At 43.1% G+C, this 16,264-nt stretch overlaps 2 protein-coding genes across 3 annotated transcripts in view; one reads left to right on the top strand and one right to left on the bottom strand.

Moving 5' to 3' along the window:
- TEP1 (telomerase associated protein 1) overlaps positions 1-10,499 on the top strand; it is a 58,191-nt gene extending 47,692 nt beyond the window's left edge. The window contains exons 43-56 of the mRNA XM_043984497.1: positions 596-756; positions 1,583-1,696; positions 6,290-6,397; positions 7,159-7,291; positions 7,383-7,459; positions 7,554-7,686; positions 8,017-8,153; positions 8,297-8,418; positions 8,642-8,791; positions 8,965-9,055; positions 9,613-9,718; positions 9,825-9,973; positions 10,056-10,160; positions 10,294-10,499. Of these exons, the coding sequence (XP_043840432.1) occupies positions 596-756; positions 1,583-1,696; positions 6,290-6,397; positions 7,159-7,291; positions 7,383-7,459; positions 7,554-7,686; positions 8,017-8,153; positions 8,297-8,418; positions 8,642-8,791; positions 8,965-9,055; positions 9,613-9,718; positions 9,825-9,973; positions 10,056-10,160; positions 10,294-10,413 (1,706 nt within the window). The 3' untranslated portion in view covers positions 10,414-10,499. The remainder of the gene's footprint in view (positions 1-595; positions 757-1,582; positions 1,697-6,289; positions 6,398-7,158; positions 7,292-7,382; positions 7,460-7,553; positions 7,687-8,016; positions 8,154-8,296; positions 8,419-8,641; positions 8,792-8,964; positions 9,056-9,612; positions 9,719-9,824; positions 9,974-10,055; positions 10,161-10,293) is intronic.
- An 88-nt stretch (positions 10,500-10,587) lies between these two features.
- Positions 10,588-16,264, bottom strand: part of PARP2 (poly(ADP-ribose) polymerase 2) — a 16,301-nt gene continuing 10,624 nt past the window's right edge. For both annotated transcript variants that reach the window (XM_043984498.1, XM_043984499.1), the window contains exons 10-19: positions 16,045-16,147; positions 14,536-14,701; positions 14,189-14,327; positions 13,415-13,478; positions 13,188-13,322; positions 12,362-12,489; positions 12,084-12,183; positions 11,384-11,482; positions 10,846-10,970; positions 10,588-10,747 (exon numbers count right to left, since the gene is read on the bottom strand). In XM_043984498.1, the coding sequence (XP_043840433.1) occupies positions 10,588-10,747; positions 10,846-10,970; positions 11,384-11,482; positions 12,084-12,183; positions 12,362-12,489; positions 13,188-13,322; positions 13,415-13,478; positions 14,189-14,327; positions 14,536-14,701; positions 16,045-16,147 (1,219 nt within the window). The remainder of the gene's footprint in view (positions 10,748-10,845; positions 10,971-11,383; positions 11,483-12,083; positions 12,184-12,361; positions 12,490-13,187; positions 13,323-13,414; positions 13,479-14,188; positions 14,328-14,535; positions 14,702-16,044; positions 16,148-16,264) is intronic.

Raw genomic sequence — 16,264 nt, 5'->3', positions numbered from 1 at the left:
GACATGACACTGTATCTTGTCTTTGAACCTAGAAACCCAGCTACAGTGCATATCTGTGTCCTAACCACTCACCTCCATAGAGCTAGTTACTCTGGTCCATTTTTGTTCAATTCAATTCATTTCAGTTCCCTCCACTTTAATCAAGCACCTGTTGTGTGCAAAATACTGTGCAAGGTTCTGGAGGAGAATAAAGTTTGGATAAGTTATAGTTCCTGACCCAGCAGTGGGATATGATATATACACAAATGATTATAATACAGAATAATACCTGCTGCGTACATATGGAAGAGAGGTAGAAAGTACCTTTGGAGGTCATATGGGCAGATTAACTAAAAGATTAGGGAGGACTTTGGGAGGGACAGGGGATTTGAGTTGGACTTGTAAAGATAGATGGAGTAGGGAAGATTCCTTCTTGATCCTTGCCTCCTGCCTATCCTTGTTCCCTATGCCTTTAAATCTTTTCTCAGTCCCTAGAGACTTAGCACACATTTGTCTTTTTTTGTCCTTCCCTTGGGGTGGGATCTGGTATCGTGGGCATCCTTTTCCTATCTCCTTTTCTAAGAGTCTGTATCCTCCCCCTCATTGCTTACTTTAGAGGACTTTACTGTACGGTTATGGTCACTACCGTTCCTGATCCAACCAGAGATGGCAGAAGCATTCCATCCTGGTGTAGAACTCTGTGGACACACAGGCCCCGTCACCTGCTGCAGCTTCAGCCCTGATGGGGATATCCTGGCCACTGGCAGCAGGGATCAGGTAAGCCTCAAAAGAATTACCATATTGGCCTTGCTACCACTCTTGCTCTGCCACACTAGTCCTCTGTAGCCAACTGACATTACTGGATTTCTCAACTCCTAGCCAAGAGTTTCCATAACATTAAACATTAAATAAGATCCACAACACCAAAGAAACCCAATTCTGAGTTTTCCCCAAGATAAATTTTGACAGTTCTAATTTCTTTAGTTTTTATCAAAATACAAAAGGAAAAGAAAAGTAAAGAGGTCTTTTTTTTCCCCATTGACAAATTTGACCCATATAGGGTCAAATATAGAAGTACTAAAGGACATTTTACATATGTTCAGGAAGAGAGATTGTTCCAAAATGGAACCAGATACTTCTAGAATAGAATGACTTCCCAAGCTTTCATGCTCAATTTATTTTCTCTCAAATCCTAGATACTATGGAGAAGTTCAGTTGATACCTATCTACATATCTATATCAATACCTACATGTACATCTATATTTATATCTAATCTGTCTGCTCTGGGTACTGTTAGTCCAAGACATTTGATTCTATTTACTTCCCTTCCCTTCATACTACATCTGCTCACTCCTTTGCCAGTCTTTTCTTTCTTTCTTTCTTTTTTTTTGCAGGGCAGTGGGGGTTAAGTGACTTGCCCAGGGTCACACAGCTAGTAAGTCTTATGTGTCTGAGACCAGATTTGAACTCAGTTCCTCCTGAATCCACGACCAGTGCTTTATCCACTGCGTCACCTAGCTGTCCCTGCCAGTCTTTTCTAGCTTTACCACACCTGTCCCTTTGTTCTTGGCTTGTCCTTCATCCTAATGTCTCTTCTCACAGAGTCTTCTGTGTTGGGATGTAAGGACGCCCGAGGCTCCTGTTCTGATTTATTCTCTTCTTGCTTGTCACCGTGACTGGGTCACTGGTTGCTCCTGGACCAAGGATACCATTCTGGTAAGTGGGAAATGCTTTTTGTAAGAAAAGATGTTTTAATAGGGCGGATGTCAGGTTCCCTAACCCCTTCAGCCATTCACCCCTTAGTTTGACCCCTGAGTTCCCACTACTTCTGTGGAGTTTGAAGATTTTTATCTAGTAGAAATGAATAGAGTTGTATCTCCCATGGGTTCATGAGGGAAAGGCATGCTCACATAAATAGAGTGACTAATTGAATGTCACAGTGGGTATGGCATGGATGATGATCCAGGGCTGGAACCCAAGAATCTTGCCTCTGGCTTTGTTGAATAAGGGAAGGGAGAGGGGAAGGTAATAAGAATTTATATGTGCCAGGCACTGTATTGTATTTTTGGTTTGGGGGGTTTTTTTGGGTTTTTTTGCAGGGCAATGAGGGTTAAGTGACTTGCCCAGGGTCACACAGCTAGTAAGTGTCAAGTGTCTGAGGCTGGATTTGAACTCAGGTCCTCCTGAATCCAGGGCCAGTGCTTTATCCACTGTGCCACCTAGCTGCCCCTGTCTTGTATTTTTTATAAATATCTCCTTTGATCCTCACAACAACTCTGCAAAGTAGGTAATAGCATATTATCTCCATTTTACAGTCGAGGAAACTGAGGCAAACAGAGGTTACGTTGATTTTCCCAGAGTCACACAGCTCATATTTGTCTGAAACTAGATTTGAACTTAGGTCTTCCTTACTCTAGGCCCAGGGCTTGAAATAATCAGAGCACCATTGTAGGAATCCATTTGTTCCTACCCCTACCTCTAGGTAGCTATCTCCTTTTTATTTACTTGATATCTTTTGTTTTTAGATTAGTCATTTCCTGATATACTACCCCAAATCCTGAGTTTTCCTTTGTCACAAAGACTGTTAAGCAAAACCAGCTGACCAGCAAGCATTTATTAAGCACCTACTGTGTCACAGACACTATCTAGTCAGTGGCTCACATAAATAGTCGAAGGGGGGGGGGGGAGATGGCATATACATATGCAGATAGAGACAGATCACACAGAGAGCAGATAAACTGTAGCCTTGGGGGGAGGGGAAGGCACTGACCTCTGGGGTCGAAAGGAAGGGATGGGGAGACCAGGAAAAGCCACATGCAGAAGGTGGCATGTAAGTCCTGATGGAAACCAGGGATTACTTTTTTTTTTTTTTTTCTGGGCAGTGGGGGTTAAGTGACTTGCCCAGGGTCACACAGCTAGTAAGTCAAGTGTCTGAGGCTGGATTTGAACTCAGGTACTCCTGAATCCAAGGCCGGTGCTTTATCCATTGCGCCACCTAGCCACCCCGAAACCAGGGATTACAAGAGGGCTGAAGTGGGGAGGGAGAGTATGCCAGGCATGGGAGTCAGTCAGTACAAAGGTAAGGAGGATGGAGATAGAACATATGTATGGAGACCAGCAAGCAAGTAGGTACGGCTAGATCACAAAGTATGTAGAGGGGAATTTTTTAAAAGGTTGGAAAGGTAGAATAGGAGCAGGTTATGAAAAGTTTCAAATGCCAAACAGAGGAGTTTATATTTTCTCCTATAGAAAATCACAATCAGAAGCCCCTGGAATTTTGGGCTTAAGGGGGTGACATAGTGAGATCTACACTTAAGGGAAATCACTTTGGTGGCTGGGAGACCAATGCTACTGCAATAGTCCAGGTGAGACCCTTAACTAGGGTGGTAGCCGTGTGAATGAAGAGAAGGGGGTCTATGTGGGAAATGTTGTGAAGATACAGGTGGCCAGGTTTGGCATCTGATTGGATGTGTAGGATGAGCAAAGGTGAGGGGTGATCCTCATCCTCAGGCTGAGAACCTGGCAGACCTGATGGCTGGTAGTGCTCTCAAGTTTAGAAGAGAGGTAGGTTCTGGGGAAAAGATAATGAGTTCTGTTTGGGACATGTTAAGTTTTTTGTTTTGTTTTTGTGGAGCAATAAGGGTTAAGTGACTTGCCCAGAGTCACACAGCTAGTAAGTGTCAAGTGTCTGAGGTCGAATTTGAACTCAGGTCCTCCTGAATCCAGGGCTGGTGCTTTATCCACTGTGCCACCTAGCTGCCCCTTGGGACATGTTAAGTTTGAGATTTCTGTGAAGCATCCGTTTTGAAATGTCCAATAGGTCAGTGGTTATGTGGACCTGAAACAGGAGAGGAACTGGATCTGGATATGTAGATCTAGGAGTCAGCTGTGTAGAGATGGCAATTCAACCCCTGGGACCTGAAGAGGTTATCAGGTGAAAGTATAGATAGAGAGAAGAGGCCACAGGGCAGAGTCTTAAGGTATACTGACAATAGACATGACAGAAATAATCTATCAAGAGACTGAGAAGAAGGAGTCATGTAGGAGGACGACCAGAAGAGAACAGTGTAATTAAAAGCCAGTTGAGAAAGTGAAGAGAAAATATCCAGGAGGAGATGACACAGCAGGAGGGCTAAATCAAGTCAACAAATGCTTATTGAGCACCTACATTGTGCCTCGGGATCCAAAGAAAAGCAAAAGACAGTCCCTATCTTCAAGAAGCTTGTAGTCTAAAGGAGGAGATAAAATGCAAACAAACTATGTATAAACAGCATATAGACAGGAGAAAATGGAGGAAATCAACGGAAAGGAGGCACTAACTAGCATTAAGAGGGATTAGGAAAGGCTTCTTGATAGGAAGTATGATTAATTATGGCTGGGACTTGAAGGAAGGCAGGAAGTGAAAATAAAGAGGGAGAGAATTCCAGACACGGGAAATATTCATTGAAAATATCTGGAGTTCGGAGATGGAGCACCTTGCTCAAGGAACAGTAAGTTGGTGTCACTGAATCAAAAAGTACATTGTGAGTAGTAAGATAGAAGACTGGAAAGACAAAAGGGGATCAGGTTATGAAGATATTTAAAAGCCAAACTAGGTTGCACAGTGGATAGAGCACCGGCCCTGGAGTCAGGAGGACCTGAGGTCAAATCCTGCCTCAGGCACTTCACACTTAATAGCTATGTGACCCTAGGCAAGTCACTTAACCCCAATTGCCTCACCAAAAAACAAACAAACAAACAAAAAACAAAAAAAAATCCAAACAAAGGATTTTATAATTGATCTTGGAAGTGACAGGGCATATACATCTTTTTTTGTTGTTGTTTTTTTGTTTTTTGCGGGGCAATGGGGGTTAAGTGACTTGCCCAAGGTCACACAGCTAGTAAGTGTCAAGTGTCTGAGGCCGGATTTGAACTCAGGAACTCCTGAATCCAGGGCCGGTGCTTTATCCACTGTGCCACCTAGCCGCCCCCGGGCATATACATCTTGGAGGTACCAGGGCACTAGATTTTATTGAAGACAGCTAAGTGGTATAGTGGATAGAGTGCAGGGCCTGGAGTCAGGAAGACTTCTTTTCCTGTGTTCATATCTGTCCTCAGTCACTTATTAGCTGTGTGACCCTGAGCAAGTCACTTAATACTGTTTGCCTCAGTTTCCTCATCTGTAAAATGAGCTGGAGAAAAAAAAAGTCAACTTAAGTATCTATGCCAAGAAAACCCCAAATGGAGACATGAAAAGTCAGATGGAACTGAACAACAAATGACAAGAGTTTATTGAATAGGAGGGAGAGTGATATGGTCAGCCCTGTACTTTTGGAAGATCAATTTGACAGCTCAGTGGAGATGGACTGGAGAAGGAAGAGACTTTGAGGCAGGTTGACCAACTAGAAGGTTATTTATAATAGTCCAGGTTTGAGGTGATAAGGGTCTGCACTAGAATGGTGACAGTGTCAAGACCAAAGTGGGGAGTAGGGTATATGAGAGAGATTAAGAAAGTAAAATTGACAGGCCTTACCTAAACTGGCTATGGGGGAGAGAGTGAGGTGCAAGCACCTAGTTTGTGAGAGGATGGTGTTACCCTCAACAGGAAAGTTACGAAGAGAGTGAGGGCTTACTGGGAAAATTGTTAGATGGTATCAAATAGCACAGACATTTCTTACCAGAAATTTCCTCCTTCTCAAAGGAAAGGAGGGAGGTACATGTGCATATCTTTTTTTACACAGGGCTGAGTGGTTATCATAATACAACATTTGCCTTCACTGTAATGTTATTTTAGCTTATTAAAGTCATTGCACATATTGTTTCTCTGGTTCTATTTGCTTTATCAATTCACACTTAGCTTCCTGTTTCTACAGATTCTTCATGTTCATTGTTGAATGTGGCACAATGATATTCCATTACATTCGTACGCCATGATTTATTCCTTCCCCAGTTGATTGGCAGCAACATGTCCATTTTTTTAGATAGCTCTTTATCTAGACAGATGGATAGACAGGCAAGCATCTCTTAGTCTCTTGCCAAATCAGTATCCAACAGGATGTCTCCCTGTAAGGGAGTGAAGACAGCCTGTGCCTCCAGCCCTGTGTCTTATATATAGCCACTGCTAAATAAAAAGAGAATGAATGGGGGCAGCTAGGTGGCGCAGTGGATAAAGCACCAGTCCTGGATTCAGGAGGAGCAGAGTTCAAATCTGGCCTCAGACACTTGACACTTACTAGCTGTGTGACCCTGGGCAAGTCACTTAACCCTCATTGCCTCACCAAAAAAAAAAGAATGAATGAATGTCCCTCATCTATGGCCTCTAACTTCCAGGTCTCCTGCTCCAATGATGGTTCTGTGCGGCTATGGGACCTAGTGTCCAACCAGCAGCTTGGCCAGTTTCTGGGTCATCAGAGTGCAGTGAGCACCGTGGTGGCTGTGGTGAGAAAGCATTGCAGTGATGGGCTTCATGATGGGGAAATGAGCATGGGGAGGGTGGGTGAGCTATACTCTTCAGGAATACTCTGGATTTGGAGGGTAGGCTTATTTATGCTAAAGTAGAATTGGGGCAATCAAGTGTCCTGAATATTTTGTCTGTATAGTTTTCAAGGGTATTGGTTAGTCAGTCATTAAGTATTTCTTTATTCATTCATTCATTCATTCATTCATTTATTCATTTATTTATTGGGGCAGTGAGGGTTAAGTGACTTGCCCAGGGTCATACAGCTAGTGTCAAGTGTCTGAAGTCAAATTTGAATTCAGGTCCTTCTGAATCCAGGGCCAATGCTTTATCCACTTCGTCACCTAGATGTCCCATTAATCATTTATTAAACACCTCCTATGTGCCAGACCCTGAGCTAAGATTTGGGGATACAAGGAGAGGCAAAAGGCATTCCCTGTTCTCTGGGAGCAGTGAACTGAGTTGATTTGGATGGGGTAGGGAGGTAGGAGTCCAGGGTCTGGTTAGAAGGGTATGGGATGCTTCCGAGGAGGAAGAATGATACATCGAAATTGAGCTTATCATTGAATTGTTGTGGTGAGCACACTTAACTACCTCTCTAGATTTGATTACTTATTTCAGATCACTTAAGCTTAAGGCTCTATCAGTTCTTTCCCTTTTCCTGCAATGGGTGTGACACAAGCTGTGGCAAAACCCACACATAACCTCACATAACCATGATTTTGATGTGGGGGTGTAACAGGAAGAGCATGTGGTATCTGTGGATCGGGATGGAGTGCTAAAAGTGTGGGATCTTCGTGGCGTGGAGCTGACAAGCATTCCTGCACACTTAGGACCCATCAGCCACTGTGTGGCCACCCAGGAGCCTCGTCCAGGTAACAAAACCCCCTCCTTCCATCCCTTTCCTTCTTCCTCTCTTGGCTCTCTGTCTGACCTTCTCCCTCCATCATCTCCATCTCTCATCAGCCGGACAGCCTGGGTCAGAGCTCTTGGTAATAACTGCTGGATTAGATGGAGCCACAAGGCTGTGGCATCCACTGTTGGTGAGTCCCCAGTGGTGGTTGAGGGAAAGAGGGAAGATCATGCTGCCCTGACCATAGATAGTTCTGTGACTTAACCATCTCTGCTTCCCTATAGGTACTTCAGACACATACCCTTCTAGGACATAGTGGTCCAATCATTTCAGCTGCAGCCTCAGAGCCCTTGGGTATTCTGCTTACTGCCTCGAAAGATGGTTCAGTGAGGCTCTGGCATGTGCCTGAGAAAGTGGGTAAGTGGAGCTGGGAGAGTCAGTCGGGTGGGAGCTTGTGTCTAGAAGGAAAGCCTGGATCACATCTCATTCCAACTCTAATCCCACTTTATTAGCATATACATCTCTACAGACTCCTTATGTGTTTGTTAAACTGTTACATTTTGACACTAGAAACACTCCCCAGCAAACACCCTGACACAGTGTATTTGCCAAAAAGTAGTTGTTTGTGTTGATTGTCTTTTCACTGGTACCAAAATTTACTGTCACAGATTAACAAGAGTGGCCTATGTTGACTGTGTTGTCAGTGTATCTTGTTCTTGCTCTGATAAGGCCTCTCCTTCTCTCTAGAAGATACAGGTGCTGGTGAGAGGCCCACAGCCATTACTGCTGTGGCTTGGGCTCCAGATGGTTCCCTGGCAGTATCTGGAAGCCAGGCTGGGGAACTAGTCCTGTGGCAGGAGGCCAAAGCTGTAGCCAGAGCTCAAGTGAGTAGAAGTGTGTTCAGTTTTATTGGGGCCTCACCTGGGTGCCCTAGGAAAGTAGGTTCTGCCTACGTTTGAAAGGGAGGCTGGGTAGGGAGGCTTGCTCTATGCCCAAGACACCGAGTCCACCTTGTGATCTTTACCAGGCCCCTGGTCGAGTCAGTGCCCTGTGCTGGTCCTCTCCACAAACCTTCTTTTCCCTGATCAATGACAAAAACGTCATCAAGTGGCAAGTGGGAACGGCGGGCCTCGTGCCTAACATTTTCAGGTGAAATGGAGTAAATGGAGGTAACGGGCTCTAGTCACTGAGCAAATGGGAACTTGGGTCAGATGGAGGCCCCTTTTCAATATTTGGGTAAAATCTTTTGTAAGAATTCTGACCATTGGAAAATGATTTCACGGCTTCCATTTCAGTCCCATGTAACCCAGGGGTGGCTCTGGTGGAATACAATAGGATTTGGACAATTTTTCCCCCTCTATTAATTTCCCAGCTTGGACTGTAACCTTCAACTGAACCTGCAGGATAGGAACACTCTGATATCTGCTATGGACTTGACCCCAGATAGCTGCTCTCTCATCTTGACAAAGCCACTTTTGGGGATGCAGCTACTGAATCTAGATTCTCCTGTCTCTGAATCCTGGTAAGATCTTAGCTACTTCCTTCTTCCTAAGTAGAGGAATGAGTGGGAAGAACCTTTAGAGTATGAAGGTTTTTTCTAACTTATATAGCACAAGCCGTCTCTCTCTAAAGCTAAGCCTGTTACGTTAAGTCATGAAAAAAGGTTCCAAGTTCAATCTGTTTCTATTATCCTAGGTGTAAATGCCCTTACATTATGCACACTCTATCCCATAAAGAATATGGTGTGTTTGTCCAGGACACTCAGGATGGTTTACACTTTGTCTACGTAAGTCTTGAATGTGTGGCTCAATGCTTCTCTAAGTGTACGCTCTTTGAAAATATGGATAGTTTGATTCTCTGTATTTGTATCCCTAGCTTGGTGCCTGGCTTGTGGATTAATATACACACATGATTCATTTATCTTTTTGCATTTGTGTCAATTGCCTATACAGAGTTCCTTGGGGACAGATATATCTTATACCAAGGCTTTTTAAACTTTTTCCAATTGGAACCCCTTTTTGCAACCCAAGGTATATAGGTATTTAAAACAGGTATACATAACCTTTCAATGTTGCCAAATTTTTTGCAACCTCTACATTCAGTTACACAACCCCATTTGTTGCAACCCTCAGTTTAAGAAGCTTTGTCTTATACTTTGTATCCTCTATAGAGCCTAACATGGGCACTCATATGTTGGTTTCTTTGGTGGGCTAAGGTTAGCAGATAGCTATAGTTCAGGGAACCCTACAGATAAACTACTATTGAATCAGGGCTGAAATCAGCTGGTTAAGAAAATAATACACATTTGTGTGTACATGCCTGTTCCCACCTGTCCCTCAACAGCGGCAGAAAGAGTCGAGTATACTGGAGCACAGAGAGACTATTTTTCTAGAGCTGGAAAATCCCAGAGGAACCCCATTGTGGATAACCCAAGCCAAGCCTGAGTCTGGTAAGCTGTCAAAGGATCCAAGAGAATAGGGAGGCCCTAAGGGGTAGAGGGAATGTTGAGGGCCTGGTGGCTTGCTCTGGTTCTAACTCTGCCCTGGGAATGGCAGACTCTGCTTTTATGTATGCTAGCTCAGAAGGAGTCCTTTGGAACATGGCAGAACGGACCCCTGAGGAAGACTCAGGCACCAGTAGCATAGGGCAGGACACAGATGAGGAACTCAAGTTCCGGAATTTCAAGACACGGTACTCCAAGAAGGTGAGATTAGACAGAAAGCAAGAGGGTTTGGTAGTAGCTAGGGCTCTGGGGGAGCTTAGCATGCCTGTCTGTCTCTCTTTAGATCCATTCAGGATCAGTCACAGCCCTCCATGTGTTCCCTGAACTGCTGCTGACAGCCTCTGAGGACCGAGACGTGAAGCTCTGGGAGAGACCCAACCTGCAGCTGGTGAGCATGACAGTAGATATGGAAACACAGAGATCTGGATGGCACAGGGAGGGAAAAACTAGCATTTGGGCCAGGTCTACACATTCCATCATGGAAGTCTTAAAGTGATACTGTGTCCTTGTGTCTGTTACAGCGGGGCCTCTTCCGTTGTGAGGGAGCAGTAAGCTGTGTGGAGCCAAGACCTGGGCCTATGTCCACCCTGCAACTGGCTGTGGGAGATGTCCAGGGCCATGTGTACTTTCTGTCATGGTAGTAAGATGGTTGGTCAGACAATCATCTGTCTGGAGACAAAATTTGAGGATGCCATAATGCCAGCTTTTCAATATATTTATTATACAAAAATATCAGCAAAATCACAAGTTCTCTATTGTCTGATCTGTCACTGGTGAGCTCGCCGAAGGGGGCAAAAACCAAAGGATCTCCTCCCTCACCAGAGCTGAGAGAAATTGAATCGAATTTTTAGCAGGTATCGCATACGAACCTGGCTAGGGTCATAGACAATGAATTCATTGTAATTGAGGGTATAGCCCTGTGGGTTCAGAATTCCTGTGTCACTTGCTGGGCCTAGGGGTACTGTGCTTCCGTTCCTGCCCAAGAAAAGAAGAGAGAAAGGCTTTGTTAAAACCTGTCTGGCCAAGAAATAAAAAAAGTAATGGAACAGATCAAGATAATTATGTATACTTACAGAGTAACATAATGGGAGGGATTGGGAGCCATCCTGCCCATTCCCTTGGTACTGTGTTTACCCTGTAGCAGTCCTCCTGCTTCAGGATTGGCTGCCAGCAACTCATTACATTCACCCAGAGCTACCTGCAAAAGAAAATGTCCTTGGAATTCACATGCCACACTTCCCCTCTGATAGTTGATGTGGTGATAACAGCTGGGAAGGATTTTGGTAGAATCATTGTTACCAGTTATCTCATTAACATCAGACATATAGAGTGGAAGTAACCAAGCAGCCTGAGGTTACAGAGCTGATAATTTGAAGGTCTAGAACTTGAACCTTGATCTTTTGACTCCCAGTAAGCCATCATGCTTGTCCCTGAGAAGGATGATAATTGGCCTTTTCATCATTTTCTAACTCATTTCAGCTGAATGCAATAGTGTAGTGGAAAATGACAGAGCCTAGGAAAGGATTTTAATTTTCATCCTTTCCCCTGACCCTGAGAAGGAGGGCTAATATTGACAGAAGGTGGGTCCTATCAGCTGAGCCCCCTACTCACCTCTGAGAGCAGCAGCAGCCCTACATCCTTCAGGCGTGAGGCAAAGCAGTAATTGGCACTCTTGGAGGACATGTCAGCAAAGTATATTCCTTTTCCAAACTGCAATTGACAGACAGATACCTAAGTCAGCATCTGAGCCCTTGGAAAAAAGGTATAGGTGAATATAGCACTAGCTCTAGATTTTAAACATCTTGAGCAAAAGATCAACTCATTCCCTGGGGTTAGGAATTTTATTATGTTTTCCTACAACTTTAGTTGAATGGACATAATGAGAGTTGTGGAGCCTTTTGCTTTCTAAGGACTAGGGGGAAAAAAGGAACAGGTTTTTGTTTTATTTTAAGAGTTAGAAGCCTTCATAAAAAGCCTTTAGAAGTTAAGACCTTATAAGAAAAGCCCTAGCTATCAAAGAGGTTCAGAGTATCTAGATCCTAAACTCTATTTTCCTTAGACAGAATACCTAAGAAACAACTGTAAAGTTTGGTTGGGAGTCCATGGGGAGGTGAAAGGTACCTCAGTTTACATCAGTCCCAGACATCATAGTCACAATTTCCATGACCACTGAAGGGAGTTGAGGCCAAACTTGCTAGAGCTATGTGAAACCTCAGAAATTATCACTAGAACAGCACAAGTTCCACTTTAAAGACATCAAAGAAAGATCATGACTCTTATCTTGTTCAACCTGAGAGTTCCAACTACTTACCATGTAGCCTGTGATGGGAGCTTCAGGTGGGGCAACACGAAGTCCATGGCTTAGGATTCCCACCCAGTTACCCAATCGGGAACCATGCCATAGCAGCATCCTAAGGAAGAGCCATTAGTATCAATCTGTATCTTTTGTTGCTTCCCTTCCAGATAGGCTATGGACAGGACCAAGCCTCCAGTTTCTTTTCCCCCCTCTCTGCAAATCACATTCAGTTCTTTAGGGAATTAGTTGAAGAGAGATCAGACAGACACCAAAGGCCAGAAACAAACTCAGACCTGTTGGGTAGATCCTTCCTGAAGGCTTCATTCTCACCCTCTTTCTCCACTTCAAAGACATCAAGCAAGGTCATAGTATAGTCATTATGAGTAGGAGCATGGGTAGAATGTAGATACTGAGAGATCACCTGGATGAGAAGATGGGAGAAATTAACAATTTGGGGTTTGGGATCACCAACCCCATAGGCTCCTTGATGCATCCAGGCAGAAGTATCTCTCAGTCCCTAACAGATTTCACAATCTATTTAGGAAGAATCCCCACTTAGCTAAAAATATAGTTGAGAACATCATACACAGTAACAGCAACACTGTTTGATGATCAACTGTGATAGACTTAGCTCTTCTCAGCAATACTATGATCCAAGATAATTTCCAAAAGACTCATGATGAAAAATGCTCTGAATATACAGAAAAAAACTACGAAATCTGAATGCAAATGAAAGCATACTATTTTCACTTTTGGGGGGAGGGTTCTTTCTTGTGGTTTTTACCTTTTGTTCTGATTCCTCTTTCACGACATGATTAATATGGAAATATGTTTAACATGATTGTACATATATAACTGATATCAGATTGATTACTATCTTGGGGAGGGATGAAGGAAGGGAAGGAGAAAAATTTGGAACTCAAAATCTTACAAAAAGGAATGTTGAAAACATTCTTTACATGTAATTGGAAAAAATAAAATGTTAAGAATAAAATAATAAAAAATATTACTGTTGGGATTTTTAAACATGGATTCTAGAGCCTAATATCAGAAATGATCACAGGAAAAGGAAGTAGGAGTACTTTCAATGGGGGAAAAAAAGAAGAAATCTTTTATTACTTTGAATTCATGACAGGAATGATCCAAGGGGCGAAGAGCACAATGCAGGTTTCTATAATGCTGGTCCAGGGGGTGCTCTGGGGTCTTTGGCTCTGTCTTTACCAGCTTGATAGCAATTTCAATGTCTCCCAGTGCCTAAAAGCACAAAATACGTAGCAGTGAGATACAGATTCTGGGGCTAATAGAGCAAAGAGAAATAGGACATCTATCAACCACATATCTCTCACCTCTAAAAGCTGTATCTTGTCTTTCAATTCTTGCTCTGTTCGTATTAGTGGTGGAGTGCGGAGCCTGGGGCCAGAGATATAAGCAAACTGTTATGTACTTAATTGTTAGTGTACACAAGTTAGTAGTTCACAAGAAAAATGACTCAGACAAAGGACTAAAATAAACTCCATCAAAAAATGGACTGAGGAATCAGATTACTTAGAGAAGACCAAAAACTGATAATAGAATTTCCCAGTATATGAAGAAATAGGAACTATGAATAGAACAGAGACAGAAAGGAAAAACTTTCTAATTTTCTAACTAAGGCTTGGGTCACAAAGAAGGACTGCAGATTTCCCTTCTACAAGGGATGCTTATGGATACTTCATTCATCTCCTCATAATAGGTTCTCATGGGAAAATGGCTAGACTTCTTTTACAGTTGCAGAAAATAATATGTAATAAATCTACTTGTAGTCAAAGAAAGGGGTGTTCCCCTAGTGCTCACAAACTTCGGTCCAATTCTTCCTAAAGCTAGAAACTCTAATTTAGCTGAAGATTGGGTACATAACCTGACAAGAAGACTCTTATTCATAAACAAGAATCTGCATTTCAAGGACTTCCAGCTTCCTAAGTTGTTCAATCCTAGCTTTGGATCTAAGAAAATCCTTTGTTTCTCAAGGGCTGAGAGAATGTCAATAAAGTAATTCTTCTACTGGTAAATTCCTAGGCAGGCATGGAATGACAGAAGACTGAAGTCATGTTATGATGGTGGTAGCCCAGAAGCAACCTTACCCAAAGTCATGTGGGATCCTGGTATAGAACTCATTACATGCTTCCACCAGGGTCCGCCCACTGTGACCAGACTGGATACAATCTTCTATCTTCTTAAGTGACTCGTAACCTGCCTTGATTTGTGCCACTGTCAGCTTTCCTGTAGGCCCAGTTAAAAAGACCAGATTTCCTAAATGATATTTCCCTTTAGACCATTTAAAAGAAATTCCAGGCTCCCCCTCCTCATATATGCTACCTCCAATTCAATACTACTACAAGGGAAGTCCAACCTAGATTCATGGGGAAGAAAGAATATCCCACTTTGGGGACTGGGAAAAGAAGGGAAGAATTCAACACAGGGATCATACCCAGTGGGGCTTTTTTGATATCATACTTCATTTCCACCATCATTTCTTCCATGGTTTGAATGTTGCAAATCAACTCTATCAACTCTTGGACTTGAAGTTCCAGCTGAGACTCTACTTTGGGAGGTGAAATGGGAGCAAGTGCCCCTTCCTTTGATTCTTCTTCACCCTGAGACAGATTATAGAACCTATTTGGAGAGGACTATAGAGGTAATCTAGTTCTATCCAGTACAAAACCCCCAAAAAAGTCATGCAGTCTCTGCTTGAGTACTTTCTGTAGTGGCAAACTCATCTTAGAGGCAGCCCATTCCATTTTTATACATCTTTTATCATTACAAAGTTATTTTTTCCCTTTTTTGGTCTAGACCTATGATTTCATTGGCATAAGGAATCCTCCATGAGACTCTTCCTCAACCAATGTAGATGGGAAGTCCTAAGAATTGCCTGGTGCCCTAAGAGGTTAAGTGATTATAATGAGATGATGCTGGACTTCAAGCCAAATGCTCCTGACTTCAAGGCATGACTCTCTATCCACTACACCTACTTCTCAAAAACTTCTTTCCAGGGGGCGGCTAGATGGCGCAGTGGATAAAGCACCAGTCCTGGATTCAGGAGTACCTGAGTTCAAATCTGGCCTCAGACACTTAACACTTACTAGCTGTGTAACCCTGGGCAAGTCACTTAACCCCCATTGCCCAACAAAAACAAAAAAGTTCTATTGAGTCAAATTTGCCTCTGTAACTTCTGCTGTTGTTCCTACATCTGCACTCTTTAGCAATACAGAATCAATCTAGTTCCTTTTCTTTTTTTTTTTAGTGAGGCAATTAGGGTTAAGTGACTTGCCCAGGGTCACACAGCTAGTAAGTGTTAAGTGTCTGAGGCTGGATTTGAACTCAGGTACCCCTGACTCCAGGGCCAGTGCTCTATCCACTGCACCACCTAGCTGCCCCAATCTAGTTCCTTTTCAAATAACAGCTTTTTCAAATACCTGAAGATAGCTGTCAAGTCCCTAGTCCTCTTTTACAACCTAAACATTTCCAATTCCTTTGGCTATTTCCAGAGCCCTAACTATCCTGGTCACTATTCTCTGGTCACATTTCCATTTATCATTGTCCCTCTGCTTAAAAAATGGTAGCCACAGCTGAACACAAAACTCCAGATGAAACTTTGCCAATGCAGAAGATGGTTGTACCACTACCTTTCTTGTTCTATATACTATTCTTCTACCAATGCACTGTAAAGCAGTAAATGAAAGTTCCCTATAACCTCAAAGGACATTAGAGAGACCTGTTCCCCCTCCTCCTGTCTACCCTGTCTCATTCTCATACTCCCAACTAACCAGGCTTATCAGTCACAAAAATTGATGAGTCCTAGTCCTCAGGAAATAGTCAATCTTCAAGAGAAAAGGGAGCCCCACCTAAGGTGTGCTGACTATAGCACTGACATTTTGTTAGCTCTCATCCTGACAGTGAGATAGAATAGCTTTTCCCCAGAGGTAAGGTTAGGGTGTACCTGAGTATTGGTTGTATAGTCCATCTGCAGCATATCATATTTCCCAGGGACTTTCTCAAAGCTGCTACGATCTTCCCAACTATTCTTTGTTTTGTCAAAAAATCTGTGGAGTTCATAGGAGAAGGGGGGGAAATCTCATGCATGAAGTTACAAGGACATTTTCAGCAGTCCTGAGCCAGACAACTTTGCCTCCTCACGAAGTATCTCCTCAAAGCCCCAT

The sequence above is a fragment of the Dromiciops gliroides genome, chromosome 2, assembly GCF_019393635.1.
Source record: "Dromiciops gliroides isolate mDroGli1 chromosome 2, mDroGli1.pri, whole genome shotgun sequence".
Lineage (NCBI taxonomy): Eukaryota > Metazoa > Chordata > Mammalia > Microbiotheria > Microbiotheriidae > Dromiciops > Dromiciops gliroides.
The sequence above is the reverse complement of the archived record's forward strand: the minus strand, read 5'-3'. Positions and strand labels throughout refer to the sequence as shown.